At 38.4% G+C, this 22766-nt stretch overlaps 1 protein-coding gene across 3 annotated transcripts in view; it reads right to left on the minus strand.

The window, feature by feature from the left end:
• Positions 1–22766, minus strand: part of Dtwd2 (DTW domain containing 2) — a 63786-nt gene that overhangs the window by 26252 nt on the left and 14768 nt on the right. The window contains exons 1-5 of one of the 3 annotated variants that reach the window (XM_029471749.1): positions 15836–15926; positions 12304–12462; positions 11499–11589; positions 7148–7242; positions 6672–6864 (exon numbers count right to left, since the gene is read on the minus strand). In XM_029471749.1, coding sequence (XP_029327609.1) covers positions 6672–6864; positions 7148–7242; positions 11499–11589; positions 12304–12317 — 393 coding nt within the window. In that variant the 5' untranslated portion in view covers positions 12318–12462; positions 15836–15926. Of the gene's footprint in view, positions 1–6671; positions 6865–7147; positions 7243–11498; positions 11590–12303; positions 12463–15835; positions 15927–22766 lie in introns of those variants that run through there. The other 2 variants (XM_021150839.2, XM_021150841.2) reach the window with 2 other exon arrangements.

Genomic DNA, 22766 nt, shown 5'->3' on the forward strand with positions numbered 1-22766 from the left:
CTCTAGCTGCATATGTATCAAAAGATGGCCTAGTCGGCCATCACTGGAAAGAGAGGCCCATTGGAACACAAACTTTATATCCTCCAGTACAGGGGAACGCCAGGGCCATAAAAAATGGGAATGGGTGCGTAGGGAAGTGGGGGTAAGGTATGGGGGACTTTTGGGATAGCATTGGAAATGTAATTGAGGAAAATATGTAATAAAAAAAATATTAAAAAAAAGAAATTAAAGACTTTCTATAAATGTGTGAAAATGAATATATAACATACCAAATTTATGGGATATAATGAAGAGGGTTCTAAAAGCTAAATTAGCTAAGTGTCTACCCAAAAATAATAATAATAATGGAGAAATCTCATACTAGTGACTTAACAGCACACCTCAAAGCTCCAGAACAAAAATGGAAAAAAATCATACCCAAAAGAAGTAGATGGCAAGAAATAATCAAACGCAGGACTGAAATAATACAATTAATCAATGAAAGAAAGAGTAGGTTCTTTGAGGAAATTGGTAAGACTGAGAAAACCTTATTAACTATAAGGCAGAGAGTAAATATTCAAATGAACAAAATGAGAAATGAAAAGGGAGATATAACAACAAACACCAAGAAAATCCAACAATCATAAGGACATACTTTAAAAACCTGTACTCCATCAAATTGGAAAATCTTAAAGAAATGGTAATATTCTTGATACATACCAATTACCAAAGTTAAAACAAGGTCAGATAAGCAACTTAAACAAACCTATAACCCTAGTGAAATAGAAGCAGTTATTAAAAGAATCCTACCAAAGAAAAGCACAGGGCCAGAAGAGTTAATGCCAATACCCCTCAAATTATTTCACAAAACAAAACCAGAGAGAACATGGCCCCATTTATTTTATGAGGCCATAGTCAGTTACCCTGATACCCAAACAACACAAAGACTCAACAAAGAAAGAGAATTACAGACCAGTTTCTCCTATGCAAACCAGCTGTGCCACAGTGATGCATGCTTTCAATCCCAGCACTCAGGAGGCAGAGGCAGGTGTTTCTGTCTGAGTTCAAGGCCAGTCTGGTCTACAGAGTGAGTTCTAAGACAGCCAGGGCTACACAAAGAAACCCTGTCTCAGAGGGAAAAAAAATTGTAAGCCAAATCCAAGAACATCAAAAAGAACAATGATGATCAAAAATACATCATCTCAGAGGTTCAGGAACAATTCAACACACAAAAAATCAATAAATGTAATCCACAATATAAACAAACTGGTAGAAAAACATATGATCATCTCATCACATGCAGAAAAGGCCTGTGACAAACTCCAGCACCCCTTTATGATAAACACGATAATGACAGCTTACAGCAAGCCCATGGCCAACTCCAACTTAAATGGAGAGAAAGTCAAAACAATTCCACTAAAAGCAAGAATAAGACAAGACTGTCCACTCTCTTAATACCTTTTCAATACAGTAAAGTCTAAGCAAGAGCAATAAGATACCAAAAAGAAATCAGGGGGAATACAAATTGGAAAGGAAGAAGTCAAACTATCATTTGCAGATGATATGATAGTATATATAAGCGACCCTAAAAATTCCACTAGGAAACTCCTAAAACTGATAAACACTTTCAGCAACATAGCCAGATACAAAATGAGCTCGAGAAAATCAGTAGCCTTCCTATATATACAGAAACGGCAAACAGACTGAGAAAGAAATCAAGGAATAGCACTTTTCACAGTAACCTCAAATAATATAAAATATCTCAGGGTAACCCTAACCAAACAAATGAAAGACTTGTATGAAAAGAACAAACAAACAAAATCTCCCATGTGCCTGGATTGCTAAGATTATTAAAAATGGCCATCCTACCATAGGCAATCTACAGATTCAGTGCAACCCCCATCTTGTTAATCACAAAAAAATTCTTCAGTTCCAACTAACCAGACACCACCGATTCTTGACACAAATGACGTGTAGTTTTTGCTTTCCTCTGAATCTTCGTAAGCCAGGCCTCCATTGTCTGCACTACTCAACATTCTTAATCTTCTGAGCTTCTGCCAAACAGCCCATTGAGCTCTCAACACTCAATGACTTCTATCCCAAAGTTTCAAAGTCTTTTAACAATCCTCCCCAAACATGCTCAGGTCTGTCACAGAAATACCCCCTGTCCTGGTACCAATTTTTGTCCTAATTAGGGTTACTATTGCTTTGATGAAACACCATAACCCAAAGCAACTTGGATAGAAATGGATTTATTTGGCTTATTTTTCATATCACAGTTCATCACCAAAGGAAGTCAGAACAGCCCATCAGACTGGTGATATCCCGACCCCCACCCCCCAGGGTTTCAGATGGCCTCTGCCTCCAGAGTGCTGGGATTAAAGGCATGCACCATCACTCCAAGCAGGAACCTGGAGGCAGGAGCTAATGCAGAGGCCATGAAGGGGTGCTGCTTACTGGCTTGTTCTTCGTGGCTTGCTCAGCCTGCTTCCTTATAGAGGCTAAGAACACCAGCCCAACAGTGGCACCACCCATAGTAGACTGGAACCTCTCTCACTGATCATTAATTAATTAATAAAATGTCCTACAGGCTTGTCTGCTTACAGCCTGGTCTTCTGGAAGCATTTTCTAAAAATCCCATCCTCTCAAGATTGTATGCAGTTGACATAAAACTAGCTAGCACAGTTTTGCTTTTCAGTACAAGGCTCACTGGGATGGCCAGGGACTTGCTATGTAGATGAGAATGGTCTTGACTGCACAGAGGTTCACCTACCTCTGCCTCTTGAGTGCTAGGATTAGAGATGTGTACCACATTGACTGGCTTCCAATTTGTTTGGTGGGTTTTTCAGCTGGTTGGGTGGCTAGTATTTTTGTGTGTTTCACTCTTTGTCATTTTTTATTTTAGCTGGTTGTATCTTTGTTTTTGCTTTTGTCTCTTTCTCTAACATTTTAGAAGTTAATTTTCTCCTGTTGTTATTTCTTATGCAATTATACTTACAAATTTGTATATTATTTGTTAACCCACTAAGTTTTAGCCTCTATCTTTCCAAAATTGTCCTTAATGGCTGTTTTCACTTTTCACAATCCCCCAGATCTTCTCTTCTACATCTATAATAGTCCCCTTAGTCCCTTTCATACCTTCAGCCATTCACACAGCTTCTCAGACACACGGGATCTTCTCTTTTTCCTATTTCTTCCACACTTTGCTACTCCAATATTAATACACCCAGCTCTAAAACAAATCTATAATCAGACTTTCTCTAACTAATAACCCAAGCTGCTGTCTCTGAACATAACAAGTGTAATGAAAAGGTTCTCCTATAGCTACACAAACCAAAGTCTGCCAATGGAAAGTGGAGCATACCACTGAATCCCCACCATAAATAGTCAGAAAATAAAAGTGAGGCTAATGTACTTCTCTCTCTAGGACTCACAGAAAACAAAACAGCCAGAGAGTGAAAGAAGAGAAAGTTAAAACTACAAAATAAACACAGACATGCAAAAGTTAAAACACAAAAAAAACTACAGACATGCAAAACTCCACAGAAAGAATAACACAACTGTGTACCACAGCCCATTCCCAACCTACCAGCTCCCTAAGAAGTCAGAAACTGCTGAGATAGCTGGAATACTAAGAAAGAATTTATAGTCCTACTTTTAAAAAAAAAAATGACTATAGTGAACATTCAAACACACACACACACACAAACAAACAGACTATAGAAATCTATCCAAAATTTTGACAAGACAATCTTTAAAGTGAGTGATATAGTAAATTAGAGCCAAAAAAAACAAAATGTGTAAAAAAAAAAAAAATCCATTGAAGAAACTATGAAAAAGAACCCAACAGAAATACTGGAAATGAAAGACATGATTATTTAAATAAAAACTACATCAGAAAGCATCATCAATAGACAACACTATTTACTATGAAGAACTTCTTCAAGGATGGAAAATAATACAATCATATATATGCATTATATATATATATATATATATATATACACACACACACACATATATATATATATATATATACATACATACACACACACAAACACACATGTGGTGATTTGAATATGCTTGGCCCAGGGAGTGGCACTATTAGGAGGTGTGGCCTTGTTGGAGAAAGTGTGTGACTGTGAAGGTGGGCAATGAGATCTTTCCTCCTAACCATGCAGGAGCCAATCTTCAGATGAAGATGTAGAACTCTCAGCTTCTCCTGCACCATGCTACCTGGTTCCTGCCATGCTCCCACCTTGATGATAATGGACTGAATCTCTGAACCTGTAAGCCAGCCCCAATTAAATGTTGTTTTTTTATAAGACTTGCCTTGGTCATAGTGTCTGTTCACAGCAGTAAAACCCTGAGACAATACATATATGAGCAAAACTACTTAAAACAACCAATATTTCCATGAAGACTGAGATATACTCAAGAGTCCGGACCTAATTAAGAATTTATGGGATAAAAAAAGGAACAGAGATGATGCTAAAAGAAACACATACCCTCTTTAATGAAATTACAGCAGAAAAAATCCCAAACCTAGAGAAAAAAGTACACATAAAAACATAGGAGAAGAACCACAAATTGACATGACCTTGATATCATGATGACATTTCCATGATATATCATAGCCAAGATGTCAACAGTACAAAGAAACAATACTAAAAGTAGAATCTGACAGCCGTCAACTTACATGCAGAGGCAGGAACACCACAATAACCAGACCTTACATCAGCAACTTTACAAAGCCAGAAAAGCATGAAGTGAAATATTTCAAGCTCAGAAAGCAAATAACTATGAACAGAAAATGCTATCCCCATTGATGTTATGTTTAAAAAGGGAGAAATAATGATACTTCAAGATACATACAAATTAAAGGACTTTGTGGCAACCAAACCACAACAGAGAAAATTCTTCAAAGAAAACTGTACAATGAAGGAGAAGAAAGAGAGTTTCCTCCACATACGAGTTTCACTCATGTGTGGTGAGGTATGACTCAGCCATACAGAATGAAGCCCTGCCGTCGGCATCACCGGGATAGACAATGACAACAACATCCTGGGTAACACAGCCAGACACAGAAAGAAACGTGCTATACAATCATACTCCTGTGGAATCTAAAGCTTATCACAGAACTGAGGTGAAATAATGGGCAAAGACTGCAAAGGGGTGGGGAATGGCAAAGCAAAGAGGGGAGTGACAGGCCACAGCACGGGACCCAGTGAGCCGGGAGGAGGAGGTGCTCACGCTCAGTCACACAGTACCATGGCTCCGGACAAGAACAGACAGCTTCAAAATAGCTGGAAAACAAATCTAAATATTCTGACCACGAAGAAACAATCACAGTTGAGGAAATGGTCTCAGTACAAAACAACAATGAATACTCACGGTAATGGCACTCAGCACACTAATTTATCATTAAGCATATATACCTGCCCCAGAGAACCACTCCAGAAGCATAGGCAAGGATTATGACAATTAAAAATACAACTGAAAAATTGATCAAGTTAGATTAGTTAAGTGAAAACAAAATATAATAGCAACTATAAACAATATAGAAGCTTTGAAAAGCTCATAAAGTAGAGAACTTTGTGAGGTGTAAAAAGAAGAGTGTGTGTGTGTGTGTGTTTATGTATATACATGGGTGTATCTCTGTGTATCTGTATGTGGGGATCTGAGTGTATAGTATAAGAAACAAGAAAGAACACATTCAGGACAAGTTAACTATTTAACAATTTATGTTACTGCTCACTCGGAAGGGAGAATCCCCTAAAGAAATAGAGAAAGAAAGGCCAAATGTAACTAAAAAGCTTGAGGAATCCACAGAAGAGTGTGAAGGGTTTGAAAAGCTACCTTTTTTTTAAGTGACCAGAGCAGACTGCTTTATCAAATCATTCCATCTCGTTTCTATGGAGGATCTAATTCTACGGGACTATTCCAGAAATAGAGAACAGTCCTTCAATTTACCCTATGAAGTTGGAACAACCTTGGTGCCCAAACCTGCCAGACAGAAGTACGGAAACATGTGCATTACAGCTCAATACATAACACAGAGTACAAGCTGCAGCTGTACACAGAATATCAAGTCAGGAGAGTTCACTCCAGGGACACAAACATAACCCAATACTTCAAAAACTCTGATTACAACAAATTATGTCAAATTTGAAACACACACTAAATGTTAAAAAAAAATTGAAAAATAAAAAATAAATCATATGATAATATGACTAACTTTGCCAAAAGTTTAATCATTACTAATAAGAACTAAGTAGGTATTTAAATATAGCTTTCTTTCTTTTCTCCTCCCCTCCCTCAGTCCCCTCCCTCCCTTTGACACAGGGTTTCTCTGTGTAGTCCTGACTGTCCTGGAACTCACTCTATAGACCAGGACTGACTCAAACTCAGAGATCCACCTGTCTTTGCCTCCCAAGTACTGAGATTAAAGGTATGTGCCAACACTGTCCAGCTAAATATATTTCTTAACAAAATCATTTATATACATAAAGAGATGATATAATTAAAATTTTCTCTATATAAAAGTATATATAGGTGCATATCTAAGTGCATATATTCATACACATGAATACCACTTAATTCATATATTAAACTATATTTTTTTCACCAAAAACCTAAATAGTATGTAATTATACAATAGAACTTATTGTTTGTTAAAGTAGTTAGTTTACCTGTTTGGGAAGTCGGAACAAGGAATTCTTATAGAAAATGTCCTTAGCCTGGCTCCATGTACCATCAATGAGGATGATTGTGGAAGGATAAACAGGAGAATCTAATATAAATTCTTCCAAATTAGTAGCTTCAGCCCCTGGATATAATATTAATGTACCAGAGTCCCGGCAAACAGTTGCAAGTTCAACATCTCTAAAACAATAATTTTTAAGATATCTTTATTAGGTATGGGGAAAACATAAGTTTTACTGCACTAGTGAAGACCTAAGCAACATTCCCTCTGCCATCTAACTGAACGGAGACACTAATGCAAAGGCCAGTCAAAGCCTCAGTGTTGTCTCCTCAGCACAGTTCTTCCATGCTCTTCTTCCTTATTTCCTATCCAATGGCCAGTGGCATCATTTTTAACCCTCCCAAAGGAACACCTATGTTGAAAAGAACTATTCCCAACCTCCCAGTCAGTCAGTCCACTTACCGCTCTTCACTGAAGCGGCGGCCAATCTTAACTGTGCATCTGTCTGGGGGAAGGCATGCTGCTAGCAGAGGGACTGTGCGCAACACTTTGCTTTCCTTTAATGAAACATTAAAGCATGGAGTTATTACCTAGATAAGCACTTCTAAACTTTTCTGATGAAACTCAGTGAGAAAGTGCTTGCTCATGAGATACAAGGACCTGAGTGTCAGCATCAGCACGGCAGAAAGAAAAACTTCTCTGAGAACTATCTGGTTTCTAACTTAATATATTTTTACATGTCTTTTAATCAAGATCAGAGTTTAAGAAGAGATAACATTTCTCTATCGGTATAATACAAGCACACTTTTTAAACTTATTTAGATATATTTTCAGGCTAATGGTTAGAATTATAAATTATAAGGGGAGAACACTTTGTAGATATGCATGCAAATGCCATAAGGAAATCCATTATTATGTATAATTAATAAATCTTAATAATAAACTAAATAAATTATAAATGCATGTAAATTTGTGTTAAACTAAATAATTTACTGACAAGCTTTTTATTTCAACAGTAATTACATTTTGAACATGTCAGCTTGCAGATGATAACCTGTATCTCTACACCAAAAAAGCAGCAAAATGCACAAAAGATAAAACAAAGGCCATGTCAAAATGACAGCCACTAATTTTGACACTTGCTAATGGCCAAATGGAACAATTTAAGGAACAAAACAAATACTGGACTCTAAACAAAAATACAAAAGTCTCCACAATGTCACCTGTACAAGGGAAGTAGCTTTCTTACACAATTCTAAGTTGCTGATGAAGACACTGCCCACCCTAGAAAGCCTCCTCTCTCTTCCCATGTAAACAGGCCACACTTTCAGGATTCACAATTGCCAAGAAAACACTGACCACCATCAGTAGTTTTCCTCAGCATCCTAACTTCACAGCTCACAAGAAGCTTTCCTGTTACCACAACTCTATCATTAGTTCTATGGAGGCAGGAAGTTTGCCAGTGTGTTAAAGTAATACATTTATATATGTCAAATTAAATAGTCACAAAGATTTTAAATGTCCTAATTTTCCCATGTGTACACCCCAGTACCATGTCTGTGGGAACTAAAAAGGGGCCTGGAGAAAGAGGGGGGAGGAAGAACCCACGTCCTGCCAGAGTTCCACCTATGCTCTGGACTCGGGAGGGCTGCCAGACGCTTTCCACAGCCCTGGTGGGCATGCAAGCCTCTGACCCACTCGACGGGGTGGTGGTTGGGGGGACAAGGGGCAGCCCAACCTAGGGGGCCCGGGGCCACACCCTTTAGCCCCAGGGTTATGGGAGAGAGGGAAGAGGGAAGAGAGGTTCCCAGGCATGGGAGAGTGAGCACAGCGGATCTTGATGAGCACAGACTATGGTTTTAGAGCGTTATTGTAGAAAGGCAGGGAGAAAGAGAGAAGGTAGGGGGTGGGAAAGAAAGTAAGAGGGAGAGAGGAGAAGAGAGGAGAGGAGGGGAGGGGAGGGGAGGGGAGGGGAGGGAAGAGGAGAGAGAAGTGAGAGGTAAGAGAACAAAGGAATGAAAGAAGTGAGAGAGGAGAGGAGGGGCCGAACCACCCCTTTTAGTGAGCTGCTATCTTTTCTGTTGCTAGGTAACTGGGGAGGAGTTTAGCCTGAAGGTAAATTATGACCACCAGGTCCCAGAGTTCAGCATCTCAGCCTGTCTGTGCATAGCCCAATGCCCCACACCATGTCCAAGAAGCAATCACTTTAACTGTTAGCTTTTGCTTCTGAGAATTATTTCCATATTTGCTATAATATCTGTTACAATTTTGATTTTTCAATTTTTATATTATAAACTACAAATGATCATCATCATAGCTAACATTAAGATATACAATTCCAAGTGTGTGGCATATAAATATAATACCCATTTACTTTTCTCAACAAACCAGTTAAGAAATGGAATGTTTATTACATCCATCTTAGCAATGAGGAGACTGAAGCCCAGAGAGAGGTATTATCTTGCATAAGGCTATGGACTATATATACATAGCTAACAGCATCTGAAACTCAGGCAGTCTTGCTCTAGAACACTGACTCTTCACAAGTGCAAGCTCTCCTAACAAGTTAGCATTCTGAACTCTCACCTTAAGCTTACTCTCACATCTGATAATGATTTCAACAAAATCAATATACAGTGATTATATCATTATGACTAAATACATAGTTCATAAGGTCATGCAATTTGGTATAATATTACTTCCTTGTAAAGATTCTTTTTGCTTATTTTTGAGATAACCTCTTGTTTTTAAGCATGTTTTACATTTGTCCCTACTCTTGAAATATGCATCATATCACTTCCAAGCAATCCACTCTACCACATCTCTTTCCCTAAATCTCACTCCTGGAACCCATCCAAATGGTTTTCAATCCCATTTTCATGGGAGACCCATGAAATTGTCAAATCAGTTTATGCAAAGTAGTGTGCTGAAGTTACACACAGGAAGCCTAATATCAGTGAATTAGATGAAGACCAGGAAGTCCCTCTGCTGATAGGGGAATCTATTTGGCTAGTCTATCCATAAAATACAACTGTAGTAGTCATAATGGATCGGCTAAAGTGAGAATTATGGGTTTTTTAAATACCTGTAAAAAAATTCAAAACATAAAAATCACCACAAATCAACTTTTAAAACTACACCTTGAAAGCTATCTAATTAATAACTTAGGACAACCATGAAAAAGTACCATATTTATACCATAATATATACAAATATTCACTATACATATTAATAATATATACAGTAATCATTAAAATTCATTAAAAATGTTAACTCCCTATGACCAAGAAGCTATTGTTTTCTGTAAATATAAATTGTACAATATTACAATCTTAACTGTAGTAACATGTAGCCGGTCTTTTGTTACTTTGTGGGTTCTTCTTTCTTCCATTTTGTCTACCTTCTTTTCCACCCTTTTAACCCCCTAACCATAGAGTGAAGAGAAAAAAGGAGAGGAAAGAGGGCGACACTGTCGTTTGACTACTTCCTGCTGGGTAGTGCCACTGAGTTCCTTGGGACAAGTTTGATATTTGCAGACAGGACATCTAATTTCTTCTTGTTTCTTCCTTGCAAAGACTACTTAACAAACCACAACCAACAGCAACCATCCAACCAACAACCACTCCACCTCGTAGGGCCCAAGTATTTCTATAGCCTCTGAAAAAGTTCTCAGAATTCTAAACGTTACACTATCGCAGAAACTATCTGCAGCTGGCAAAATCAAGCCCATGCTAGAGCAGGAGGCAAATCAGCTGCTGTGGACAATCTGAAAAGCCCATATACCCCACACCTGGGACTGAAATCAGCTGCTGTGGACAATCTGAAAAGCCCATATACCCCACACCTGGGACTGAAATCAGCTGCTGTGGACAATCTGAAAAGCCCCATATACCCCACACCTGGGACTGAAACAAAAACATAATCCCATAACATGTCTGTGTTTTTCAAAGAAACGAAATTCTCACTACAGTAAGAAAATCCAGCAGCAAAAATGTCAGCATCACAAGACCCTGTGAAGTCTGAGGAGGAGCTGCCAAGAAATAACTTGCAACAGAGAAACAGTATTCATCACTCCGAAAACATAAAAGGCTAATTGATTTCACATCCTTGTTGTATCTTTGAATAGGCTGTGAACTTAAAAAATAAACTAATTACTATTATCTGTTTGTTATAGCCTGCTTGGACATAAGAGTACTGAGTTCTAAACGCTCAGGAGTTCTCACTCGGGTTAACACTAAGTCCATTTACATCATTCACTGCTACTTCTGTACTGACTCCTTACATCCCCTCATCACAAATCAAAGCTCACAAATATGACACTCACTGGCACGTGTGGACTTCTAAACAAAGGAGAAGAATGTTAATTTAAAAGTATCACAGATGGCACAGTACTAAGTAAATGTGTTTGTTCTAGCCACCTAAAAGAAAGAAAATTTTACCTTCATATCCATTTTGACAGAGTAAAATGCCAAAGTCAGTATCTACTCTAGCTAGAAAAGACACCAGGGAGCAAAGGCTATGATCAAAGTTTTAAAAGTAATCATTTTTCTGAGTTCTTTATTCACAAAAAAATAAATATTTGTATCATGCAAATCTGGAGAAGTTCTAAATCTTTACCCTATAATAGAATCATATGAAACATTGTCTCAAGCATCTATTATCATCTCATAGATAAAGCTTTCAAAATATAAAGTATACTTCTCATCGATAATGGTTTTTCTGGACGCTACAGAGCTGTAGCGTCCAGGAATGCGCATGTTCACACGCGTGTTTCCTCGGTGGACTCATGTTTCTCCTGAGGACACTAACTCACCTCTGCTGGATGCTGGATTATGTACAAATGGGTAGAGATCTGGAGTGGGTGCACTGGGAGATATGGACATAAGCACACTTTCTGGGGCCGGCTGAAAGAGAAAAAAGAACCAGTGAGTTTTTAAGATGTGATAGAACATCATCCTAATAGGACGCCAGTCAACATCATGCCGTGTTTTATAACTAAAGGGGCTTAGAAAGCTATGTAAGCTCAAAATAAAACATCATTAATGAATGTAATAAAATATTTTAGACATGAAATTATGAAAGAGATTTAAGTAAACTATTCTCCATCCATAGAGATTCTGGGCTTGGCAGTATACCACATTCAATGGTATAGCACTTAGTTAGCACTCACAAAGCCATAGGTTCAATCCACCACAAGACCAATTTAATTGGTTAATATTAAAGAACTTCAATAAATATTAGTTGTCTTTACTGGAAAAGTAGTCACTAGGTCACCGGGGCCTTTTCATTCACGAAGAGATACTTTTTTCTTTTCACATCAGGAACAGAACTCAGGACAAAACAAAAGGCCTGGACCCAGAGGCAGAAAAAAATAAAATAAAATAGTCTCAGGTCCTAAGAGCATGAGAAATAAATTTCAGGAAAGGAAGGACAAACAAAAAAAAAGTTAAGAAGTCCACTTGTCTATATTAATAAACTAGGAAACCTCTAATTTTAGCAAGTGAGAAAATGAAAAACAATAACCCAGCCAAGCACAGGAAGAACCAACAAATTACAGGATTTAGTAAACAGTAAACATTTCTCAGTAACAACCTTACATGTAAATGGATTTAACTCACCAGTAAAAGGACATGGACTGGATGCCTGGACTCAAAAACTAGATCTAACTGTCTGTTGTCTCCAAAGCAAATATCCCATTGGAAAAAAACACCCACAGACTGAGAGGCAAAGATCAAAAACAATATCAAGAGAATTAAGGCCAAAAACATGGCTGATATCTGGTAAAAGAAGACACAAACCAAAATTAGCCAGAAGAGTTAAGGCCACCACATTTAATAAAGGAAGTAATTAATTAAGCAAACAGAGCAATTGTAAATAGATCCACATTTAACACTGGAGTCACAATTTCATTCTTCGTAGAAAAAACAAAAAAATCCTATGATTCACAAACCAATTCAAATAGCCACAATAGTCTTTTAGATTTATGTATTTTATGTGTGATAGGTTCTCTGGTGGCAAAATGAGCCAATTCAAGCCGGATTAGAATATATTAAAGGCAGGTTTATTGGGAAGCTGCTCTTAGGTGAGTTCACTGGCCCCAAAGATTTAGGACAAGGGAGTCGCTATGGGGAAATGTGGTGAAGGACGAGAAAGAAAGAGCTGTAGTGCAGAGAGGACAGGGTAAGGAGAAGAGAGAGACGTGTGGCAGACAAAATGTCTGGACTATATAGGGAAGAGCCTCTGGGGAAGGGCAGCCCAGCCCCTGGGCTGGAACGTTCATGGTAGGGGACAGGGTATGCCACTAGGGACTGAGGGGTGCTGAGAACCTGGAGACCAGGTCTACTTTAATATGTAAAATATGCACCTCAGTCCCTTGTCCCAGGATCTGAAACCGAACAATGCATATGAGTACTTTGTTTTCATCTATGTGTACCACACAGTGCCTGTGAGGCCAGAAGAGTGTTGGACTCTGGAACCAGAGTTACAGACAGTTTTCAGTCCCCATGCAGGTTCTGGGATTGAACCTGCATCCATCACAAGAACAAGTGCTTTTAACTGCTGAGCCATCTCTTCAATCCCAACCACAGAAGTCTTAAACAGAAAAAACAATACTGATGGTATCAAAATTCCAGGCCTCAAACCACATTACAAAGCCACAGACAGTAACACAACCAGCTTTGTAGAGGCACAAAACCAGACACTGACAAACAGAACAGAACTGAGAACCCATAGATAAGCCTACAGGTCAATAGCCACTTAATCTTCTACAAAGGAGTCAGAAACATATAGTGGGAAAAAAAAGACAGCCTCTTCACAAATAATCCTGCTAAAACAGGACACTGTGATTTTAAATAATGAAACTAGAACTGTTGCTTTGTCCCCAAGTTCAAAATATATCAAAGACCCTCTTTAAACCTAAGAATGAAAGTGCTAGAGAAAAATATAAGCATATGTAAGGGCCTTCTGTAATGAACTCAAATAGCACAGGAAACCACCCAAGAGCTGAAAAGGAATTTTAATCCAGCAACATGGCTGCTCTGATCACATCCAAAGCCCAAGGTCTGTATGATCCAGCTGGAATACACACACTCCCTTACTGCACAACTTTAATCCCAAATAATGACGTCTAGTTGAAGGGCAAACAAAATGACAAATCAGAGAAAGATTTGACAGAATGAGTAAGAAACCGAATATACCCAACTCAGGAGAAAAGCTACTGAAGAGCAGTCCAGGGAGAGTGAAGGAGTTCAGCCAATCAGGTGGCAGGTGAGTGAGCTGGCAGTCAGTGCAGGGGGCCCAGTGTGGTGCAGTGAGTGCAGGAAACGCAGTGCAGGGGGCGCAGTACAGTGGAGCTGAGTTCTTGAGTTCATGCGGGTCAGTGCAGGTCAGCAGAGGCAGTTGAAGTAGAAGAATAAGGAGGAGCCAGGAGATTAGAACAAATGGCCGGAGCTAGTTTGAGTACAAGCTGAGAAATTCAGTGAGATGCTGAGAAAGCCAGATTCAGTCAGTCATCTTGGAGAAGATTTAAGCCAGAAAAGCTGAGTTGACCCAGCCAGCCAGAGTTCAGAAAGAACTAGAAAGAGTGAGCTTATTCAGCAGTAAGCTTCTGAGAGCAAGTAAAAGTTACTTTCACAAAGAACTGACAATTGGGATTACACGAAGCCTCTCCACAGCAAAGGAAATAGGAAGAGTAAAGAGTGAAACTACAGAGCAAATCTTTGACAAACATGTGACTGGGAATTAATAACTATAAACGATAAATAACTCCAAATTAAAAAATACATCATCTAATAAGCAAAAGGACAGAATGAAGTGAAGAAGCAAATTTCAAAGGAGAGATACAAATGACCAATAAACACTTGAGGAGTGCCTACAGCCGTGATGGCATGTGACATTTACAGCAGCAAACAAGTTAATCCCCATCAGTGTCCTCACCTTCAGAACTGACCACTGTGAAATCTTACCTCCACTTAAGTGTAAGGTAGCCCAAGTAAGAAATGCTTACACTAAACTACAGAGTGTGGGTCGGCTGGCTAAAATAGCTATTAGAGCAACCAACTCCTTCAACTCCTACTGTGCAACCAAACACCATGATCAAAAAGCAACTTGGGGGAAAAAGGGTTTATACAGACTTCCACATTGCTGTTCATCACCAAAGGAAGTCAGAACAGGAACCCAAATCATAAATTTAAATGTATCAATCAACTCTGAAAAATACGGACGATTTTGTAGTGTTCTGCAGGATCAAATATTTAGCTAAAATTTAATTCTTTATGTAAAAACAAAGATGTCTATCTTCTATGATAGGTTTGTATCTATTCCAAAGAATTGTTTTAAAATAAAAATTTTCTGATTTAATTTCACTAAATGTTTGATTTGTATATTTACACTTTATGTATTTTTTACTGTATGTGTGTGTATGTATATATATGTATATATATACACATATACACATATACACACACACATATATATGTGCATACACACATATATGTGTTAGTGTGTGTGTGTGTGTGTGTGTGTGTGTGTGTGTATGCAATGCCCCTGGGAACCAGAAAAGGCTACTACTGGATTCCCTGGAGCTGGAGTTACAGAAAGCTGTGAGCTATCATATGGGTGCTAGGAACTGAACCCGAGTCCTATGCAAGAGCAGTAGGTGTTTTTAAGCATAAAGCTATCTCTCCAACCCCAACAATGGGAAAGGGTTTAAGAAGCTCTGGTCTAGGTGATACCTTGTGTAGGAATTAAAATATGCAATCCTGGGCTAGAGAATTGGCTCAATAGTTAAGAGCATTTGTTTCTCTTGAAGAAGACCCAAGTTCAATTCCCAGCACCCACATGATAGCTCATTTAACTGCACATCAATACAGTACCATGGGATCTGATACACTCTTCCAAACATACAGGTAGTACACAAACACACATGCAAACAAAACTGTCACATACATAAAATAATAAGATATATAAATCTTTAAACACACACACATACCAGCTTTTTCCCCCTCAATGAACCTTAAGAAGACTAATAATCCAATGCACCCACTTTCTAGCTCCCTTTGCGATGATCTAGTATAACTGTCCTGCAGCACAGGGAATGCCCTGTCGTGACTATGAACAGAGTTTCAGGGTGACAAGTCTTTTTGTACTTACTAGATAAAGTGCAGAGAGTGGCAGACAGACCTAAAGACTCTGAGTATACTAAGAAGTGTAGACCAAGGTCTGCTATAAGAAAGAACACTTTCTGTAAAAGAAGAAATAGGGTAACATTAAAAGTCCCAAAAGCTTAAAACTCTATTGCTTCACATGAAATTTATCAAAAAGCATAAACTAAGATAATCAGTGAAAAAAATCAAATAAAAATTTCTGTTTCTCTAGTATAACATCAGGCAATTTAAAGTTTTACCCTAACCATACCCCAGTAGGTAAGGTATAGTTCAATAAATTTTTAGTAAACATATGCAAATTTTGGCCCCAAAACAGGTATAGTTATAAAAATATTAACTTTAGTTTTTTTTACAGATCAAAGTCCTAATATTATAGCCCCCTGTGCTGGCACAGTAGTGAACATTCATCTCAAACCTTTAGTACGTGAATCACCAATTACACTTCATTTTTATAATTACCATTCATCAGCTGTGTTGTATAGCATTTGCTATTAGGTGTCATTTCAACTATTATGGACATTTTTAAAACTTTAAAAACCTTGGTATCCTTAAAAATTCCTGTTAGCATTGCAAAATCAACTTACTCAAACTTCCCTTTATAAATACTCCTTCAGTGAAGCTGGTGAAAATGTTACATGAGACTAGCTTTATAAAAAATAAATTGATCCAAAATACTATAGTCTTTTTAAAACTTTTGAAATTTTGAAATTTTGGATATCAAATATAACTAAGTACAAAAAACAGGTCATCTTCCTATTTAACAACCATTAAGAACATTTACCAAGTGTGTTCTAGCAGTCTATTAATAAAATTGGTTCTCTAGAACTGGTTAGAGTCCTGGTTAATTTAACCCATCAATCCATACCCTACTTACTACCTAATTTTAAGGATGGTGTCTAACCTTCAGAACCACATGATTATGCTCTAGAACACTCCTCGTCTTGTTTGCAGTCATTTCTTCCTCACAGGGCTGAATTCACTGTCATTAATCATAGTCATACAGTTCCTTAACTTCTTACTTGTACTTCTGGACTTCTAAGTAATTGTGACTGTGGTGTGGCTACAGCAAGTGAAACATGGTGGTGTGAACTAAGATGCTCCCTCCCTCCCATTAGTCTTGGACATTTGAATACTTGGCCCCAGCTGGTGGCTGTCTGGAAGGATCAGGAGGTGTATCTTGCAGTACAGGGTGGCCTTTGACTAGTCTACTTCCTTTTGGTGTTTGAGATATAAGTTTACAAACATTAGCTTACATCCCTGTCACCTCAGAGGCTCATTAAGCTAAATTGCTGAGCCTAATTAATCATCAGCTCACCGAGCTTCTGACAGAGTAACATTTGTGACAAGTTGGTGGGTGATACTGATGCTGCAGTGGGAGATAAATAGCAGGACAGTCTCAGATGCAGTTCCCTATAGGCATCCACCCTGCAGGATTTTCTTTCCCATTGAATAACTTAAATTCATTCCTATCTAAATGCTGCCTACTTATCCATTCTGGCATCTGAAGACTGTCAAAGCCTTTTGAATTTTTAAAGAAGCAGTTACCAGAGAACAAACAACAGAACAGTAAACGAACAAGCCAATGAAACCATTTTCTCTTCATGAAGATATGACCTTTCCTAGCCAACCAGTTTAGTTGCCCTGACAACTCTATCACTAGGCAACCCTGCATATGATTAAAACAATGCACAACTGATAGAATGCATATTGCCTAGAAAGCTATAAAGACCTGATCAGGACACCATACTTTGAGTTTCCCTAACTTAGAGCCCTAGAAACTTGCTTGAGTTATGAGATGTTAATTCCTCTAGGTATGAAGCTGTCATCTATAGCTGTGCTGTGTGGAATACATCACCTTGTTCCTGAGCCAGACTGCTAAACTAGACTGCCACAAAGATTATGGCAGAAAAGAAGCACCTTGGCCTGCTCTGATGCAAGCTGCTGCTCTTGCCCTGTATCTGTGCTTCCACCTACATACAGGCGGTAGAAGCACAAGCCTTTAATCCCAGCACTTGGGAGGCAGAACCAGGCAGATAGATCTCAGAGTTCAAGGTCAGCCTGGTCTACAAGGGTGAGTTTCAGGACAGCCAGGGATACACAGAAATCTTGAAAAACCAAAGAGAGGGAGGTGGTGAAGCGGGGCAGGGTAGGAAGAGTACCCTATACTTGTCTATTTTCCAGGATGTCTCACTAGCTCCACCTATCTGCAGGACTTCATTCATCATCTTATCTGCTCCAATACACCTTTCTAAAATAATCCACTCATTCTACCACCACTTTCTAGCTCCTTATCCTGATTTCCCTTCATATATTTAATCACTACTGGAGATCGTATTAACAGAATACCGGGGGGCTGGAGGGAAGGGTTACTACATTGTCAGCTACAGAACAACAAAGTCTGGCCTCCTCTTTTTGTTGCTACATTCCTAACAAGGCCATAGTAGGATCTCAAACAATGCTCGGTGTATGAAAGAATACCTCTACAATCTCTCTTACCTCCACAATGGATGCTTTTCTATTCAATTTCCTATCCCATCCCTTCATTTTTCCTAGTCATCAAATTTCATACCTCCGTCGTGATTTTTCTCTATAGTACTTAAGTAATTTGTTTCTACTACAAACCCAGCATTTCTGTTCTCCATTTGAATATTCTGTGACCAACTTAATAAGTGGTAGGATGAAAGAGGCAAACCTGTTACTGAAGAAAACAGCTAAGCACTTTGAGTAAACTCTGTAAGTGTGATGTAAGCTAAAATTAATTGTTTCCTCTCATGCTTTGATAACCTCATAAAACACCAATTCCTACATATTTAACTTTAGTCTTTAGTAATCTAATTCAAATAATTAAATGTAACCTGAAACTATAGTTCGTTGGTGTGAGCACACATGTGTGCAGGTGCGTGTGCAAGTGTATTCATGTGCATGGAGGGCAACTTAAAGCATCGCTCCTCAGGAGGTATCCACACTGGTTTCTGAGACATGGGTAGTTAACTGATTTGAACCTTGCCAAGTAGGCTGATTGGGCAGAAAACCTCAGGGTCCTGTGCCAACACACCGGCTCTTCTTTCTTTTCTTTCTTTTTTTTTTTTTCCCTCATTTGTCTGTTTTGGCACAGGGTCTCTCTCTCTAGTCCTGGCTGTCCCAGATCAACCTTGACTCAAACTCATAGAGATTCACCTGCCTCTGCCTCAAGGGTGCTGGAACTGAAGCTGTGCACCATCACTGCCAGCTCTAGCTAACTTTTTATAGGGGCTCTAGGAACCAAACTTAAGATTCTCAGTAAGTACAACAAATGCTTTAGTAATTGAGGTCTCTCTCCAGCCTCGAAATTACAGTTCTTTAAAACATCTTATCATTTCGACTAACCAATTCTATATTTAGTGAGTTACTTTATATTGAGAATTTGTGTCTGTTACCTTAAATACTTTTCCTCTTTTAAATACTTTTCCTACAGCACATATGTCATGATGACTAACTATTCAGCTGTTAAACTATCTCTTAATAAATAGTAATTGCAGAGTAATTGCCATCTTCATTCTAGACTCTTTTAAAAAGAATAAAAAACTCTAAGTATCTAAACTTAAGTCTGAAAAATTCATACCTGTATAAAGTATAGTAAATAATAAATTCAATGAATTCCTATTTTAATATATACTGTACATCTAATTATAATGGAATGACCAGAGAGTTGAATTTTTCCATTCACTACATTTATAATGCATTGAAAACACATTATTGTTTTTCCATTCATTAGGATTTATCTTCTTTAAAAATCTATATAACCCAATGCATTTTAATTATATTTTTAAAATATGAATGGAACCTGCAAAAAAAATTTCCCTAAGGGATCTGATTGAGATAAGCTTTTTCTTTGTTTCTCAGTAGAGATGCAGGAATGGATATGTAGGACACCTGCAGATACAAACTGACTGCCTCCTCAGTGAATGTGGCAGTACCTGTTAACCTGCCATTCCCAACACCCCTCTGACAGCCTGGTGGCTAATGCAGATATAGCTGGCATGGATCTGAGATGCTAGGACCTATAAACAAATCTTTCAAAACCTAATTAAGTCCCTTACACAATATTCACTGAAAGCTTTTCCCTATTACAGTATTGATTTTAGTCCAGATAATCTCACATAAGTAAAAGCAAGATTTAAGGATTTATGAATAGATTTACAATAATTACTATTTTAAAGGATTTTTACTCATTAACTAAAGAAACACAAACATAAACCCACTCCCCAAAAATTAATAGCTTAACTCAAATTTTCCAAAACAACAATTTTTCTTAATATTCTCAAAAGAGGAAGAAAGTTAAGAACTCCACAGCTCTTTGCAGCATTAATTGAAGACTACAACACAGCACACACAAAATTGGCAACAGCTTTCTCATTTTAAAGCATACTGTGAAAAACTAAATCCCACAGTGCCCTCTGCTGTATTTTGGTTGCTCCTTTTTTTAACATTCTTTCACTTTTATTTATGTGTGTGCTGACGCTGTGTGTGACCTGCATACAGGTGCCAACGGGCCAGAAAGGGGTCACATCCCTTAAAACAGGAGCTCTAGGCACTGTGACACTGTGACGGGTTCTGTGAGTCTGGAAAGCAAATCCAGCCCCCTGGAAGAGCAACGTGCACGCTTAGCTGCTGAGCCATCTCGCCAGCCCCGCTCTGTTCTTACTATCTTTTAAAGAATTAAAATGGCCTAGAAAATGAATTCTACTTGTTAGATTTTTTTAAACTATATATGCAACTTGACCAATAAAAAGACAAGCACCTGTACAAATATTTAACATACTATAAATTTTCATCCCATATATAGGTAACCTCTCCCATTTATGACTTCCATATTTAAGTAACTATAATAGTCTCATATATTCTCCCAGCTGTTTTTCTTACTGGATTCTTTTCAAACTGACTATAGGAGTTAAGAAAAAGCATAAAAAGGAAAAATTACTATTGTAAGCTGTCTAATTGGACTTAAAGCTCACTCAACACGGAAAAATTAAGCCAGGTACTAGAAACCTAGCCAGCCCTGGGGCTAGTGAGGTCATGGACATTAGATAAAAATCTACTACTGCCATTTGTTCAACCAGTGTAATTCCTTACCGCAGGGCAAATTTTATCCTTACACCACAGATAAGTGCATACTCCTTATTACAGACGCCTCTCTTCACAGCAAGTACAGATCACAGAAAACTACAACTGGACACAACACAGAGATAAAAAGAGAGTGGGAATGGACTATCCAGAGACTACCCCACCCGGGGATCCATCCCAAAATCAGCCACCAAACCCAGACTCTATTGCATATGCCAGCAAGATTTTGATGAAGGGACCCTGGTATAGCTATGCCAGTACCTGGCAAACACAGAAGTGGATGCTCACAGTCATCTATTGGAGGGAACACAGGGCCCCCAATGGAGGAGCTAGAGAAAGCACCCAAGGAGCTGAAGGGGTCTGCAACCGTATAGGTGGAACAACAATATGAACTAACCAGTACCCCCAATGCTCATGTCTCTAGCTGCATATGTAGCACAAGATGGCCTAGTCGGCCATCACTGGGAAGAGAGGCCCCTTGGTATTGCAAACTTTATATGCCCCAGTACAGGGGAATGCCAGGGACAAGAAGAGGGAGTGGGTGGGTAGGAGAGCAGGGCGGGGTTGGGGGGGGAGGGTATAGGAAACTTTTGGGATAGCACTTGAAATTTGAAATGTATATAAAGAAAATATCTAATAAAAAATTAAAAAGAGAGTGGGAAGCCCAGCCCTAAAAGATACATCTATCCATATCATAGCTCCTAACATCATCACTTAGAAAACACTGAGGAAGAATGTGCAGGAAGATTGTAAGAGCCAGAATACCAGGAAGTCTGCTGTAAAACAATCTCTACTGGAAATGGCTACATAAACAAAACCATAACAATAGCAGCAACAATGGCCATAGTAACATGGAAGGGGAAATTTTTCATAGAGTTGCTCCCATAGACAAAGAACCATAGGCAATTAATGACTTCTAGGAGAGGAGAATCAGCTTTTCCCACGGATGAGGCCCATTATTGGTTGAACAACACAATGTTCAGCTCTAAAACTATACACAGACAAAAAAAAAAACATATGTGCATACACATACATACATATGTAACAATAATAATAAAAAACAAAGAGGCTGTCCTAGGAGTGGATGGGCAATGGGAGGGGTGGAAGGGGAGGTACCTAAGAGGGGCTGGAGAGAGGATGGGGCATGGAGGCAGACATGTAAAAATATTCTCCCAATTAAAAATACATTTTACAACCAAAAAAAAAAAAAAAAATACTGCTGTAAAAGAGGCAGAAAGTCTTCAAGGGGAATAAGTATCCTGATAGTTTCAAACACCTGCCCCAGAAACTGTACATTAAACTCACATCTTACTCTTGTTTATGAGTAACTGAAAAAATAAATGATAGCACATTTTACTATCATTACTGAGAAAGACATTTTCACAGATTATCTCCTCATTGTCTCTTCCTTTTAATCAATTTTATATTTGTTTATAACATCTATCCAGTATTATTAAATAAAATGTATGTAAGTATATGTAATAGTCATACATACTAATTTTTTAATCATCTATAAAATGTGATAAAAAACAAAAACAAGGGCTGGTGAGATGGCTCAGTGGGTAAGAGCACCCGACTGCTCCTCCAAAGGTCCAGAGTTCAAATCCCAGCAACCACATGGTGGCTCACAACCATCCGCAACGAGACCTGGCGTCCTCTTCTGGAGTGTCTGAAGACAGCTACAGTGTACTTACATAGAATAAATAAATAAATCTAAAAAAACAAAACAAAACAAAACAAACACAAACACAGAAAAACAAAGCAAACCTCCAGTACAGTAGTGGAGGTAAGTCTATTCTGTCAGACCCTTAACT

Source organism: Mus caroli, chromosome 18, assembly GCF_900094665.2.
Source record: "Mus caroli chromosome 18, CAROLI_EIJ_v1.1, whole genome shotgun sequence".
Taxonomy (NCBI): Eukaryota; Metazoa; Chordata; class Mammalia; order Rodentia; family Muridae; genus Mus; species Mus caroli.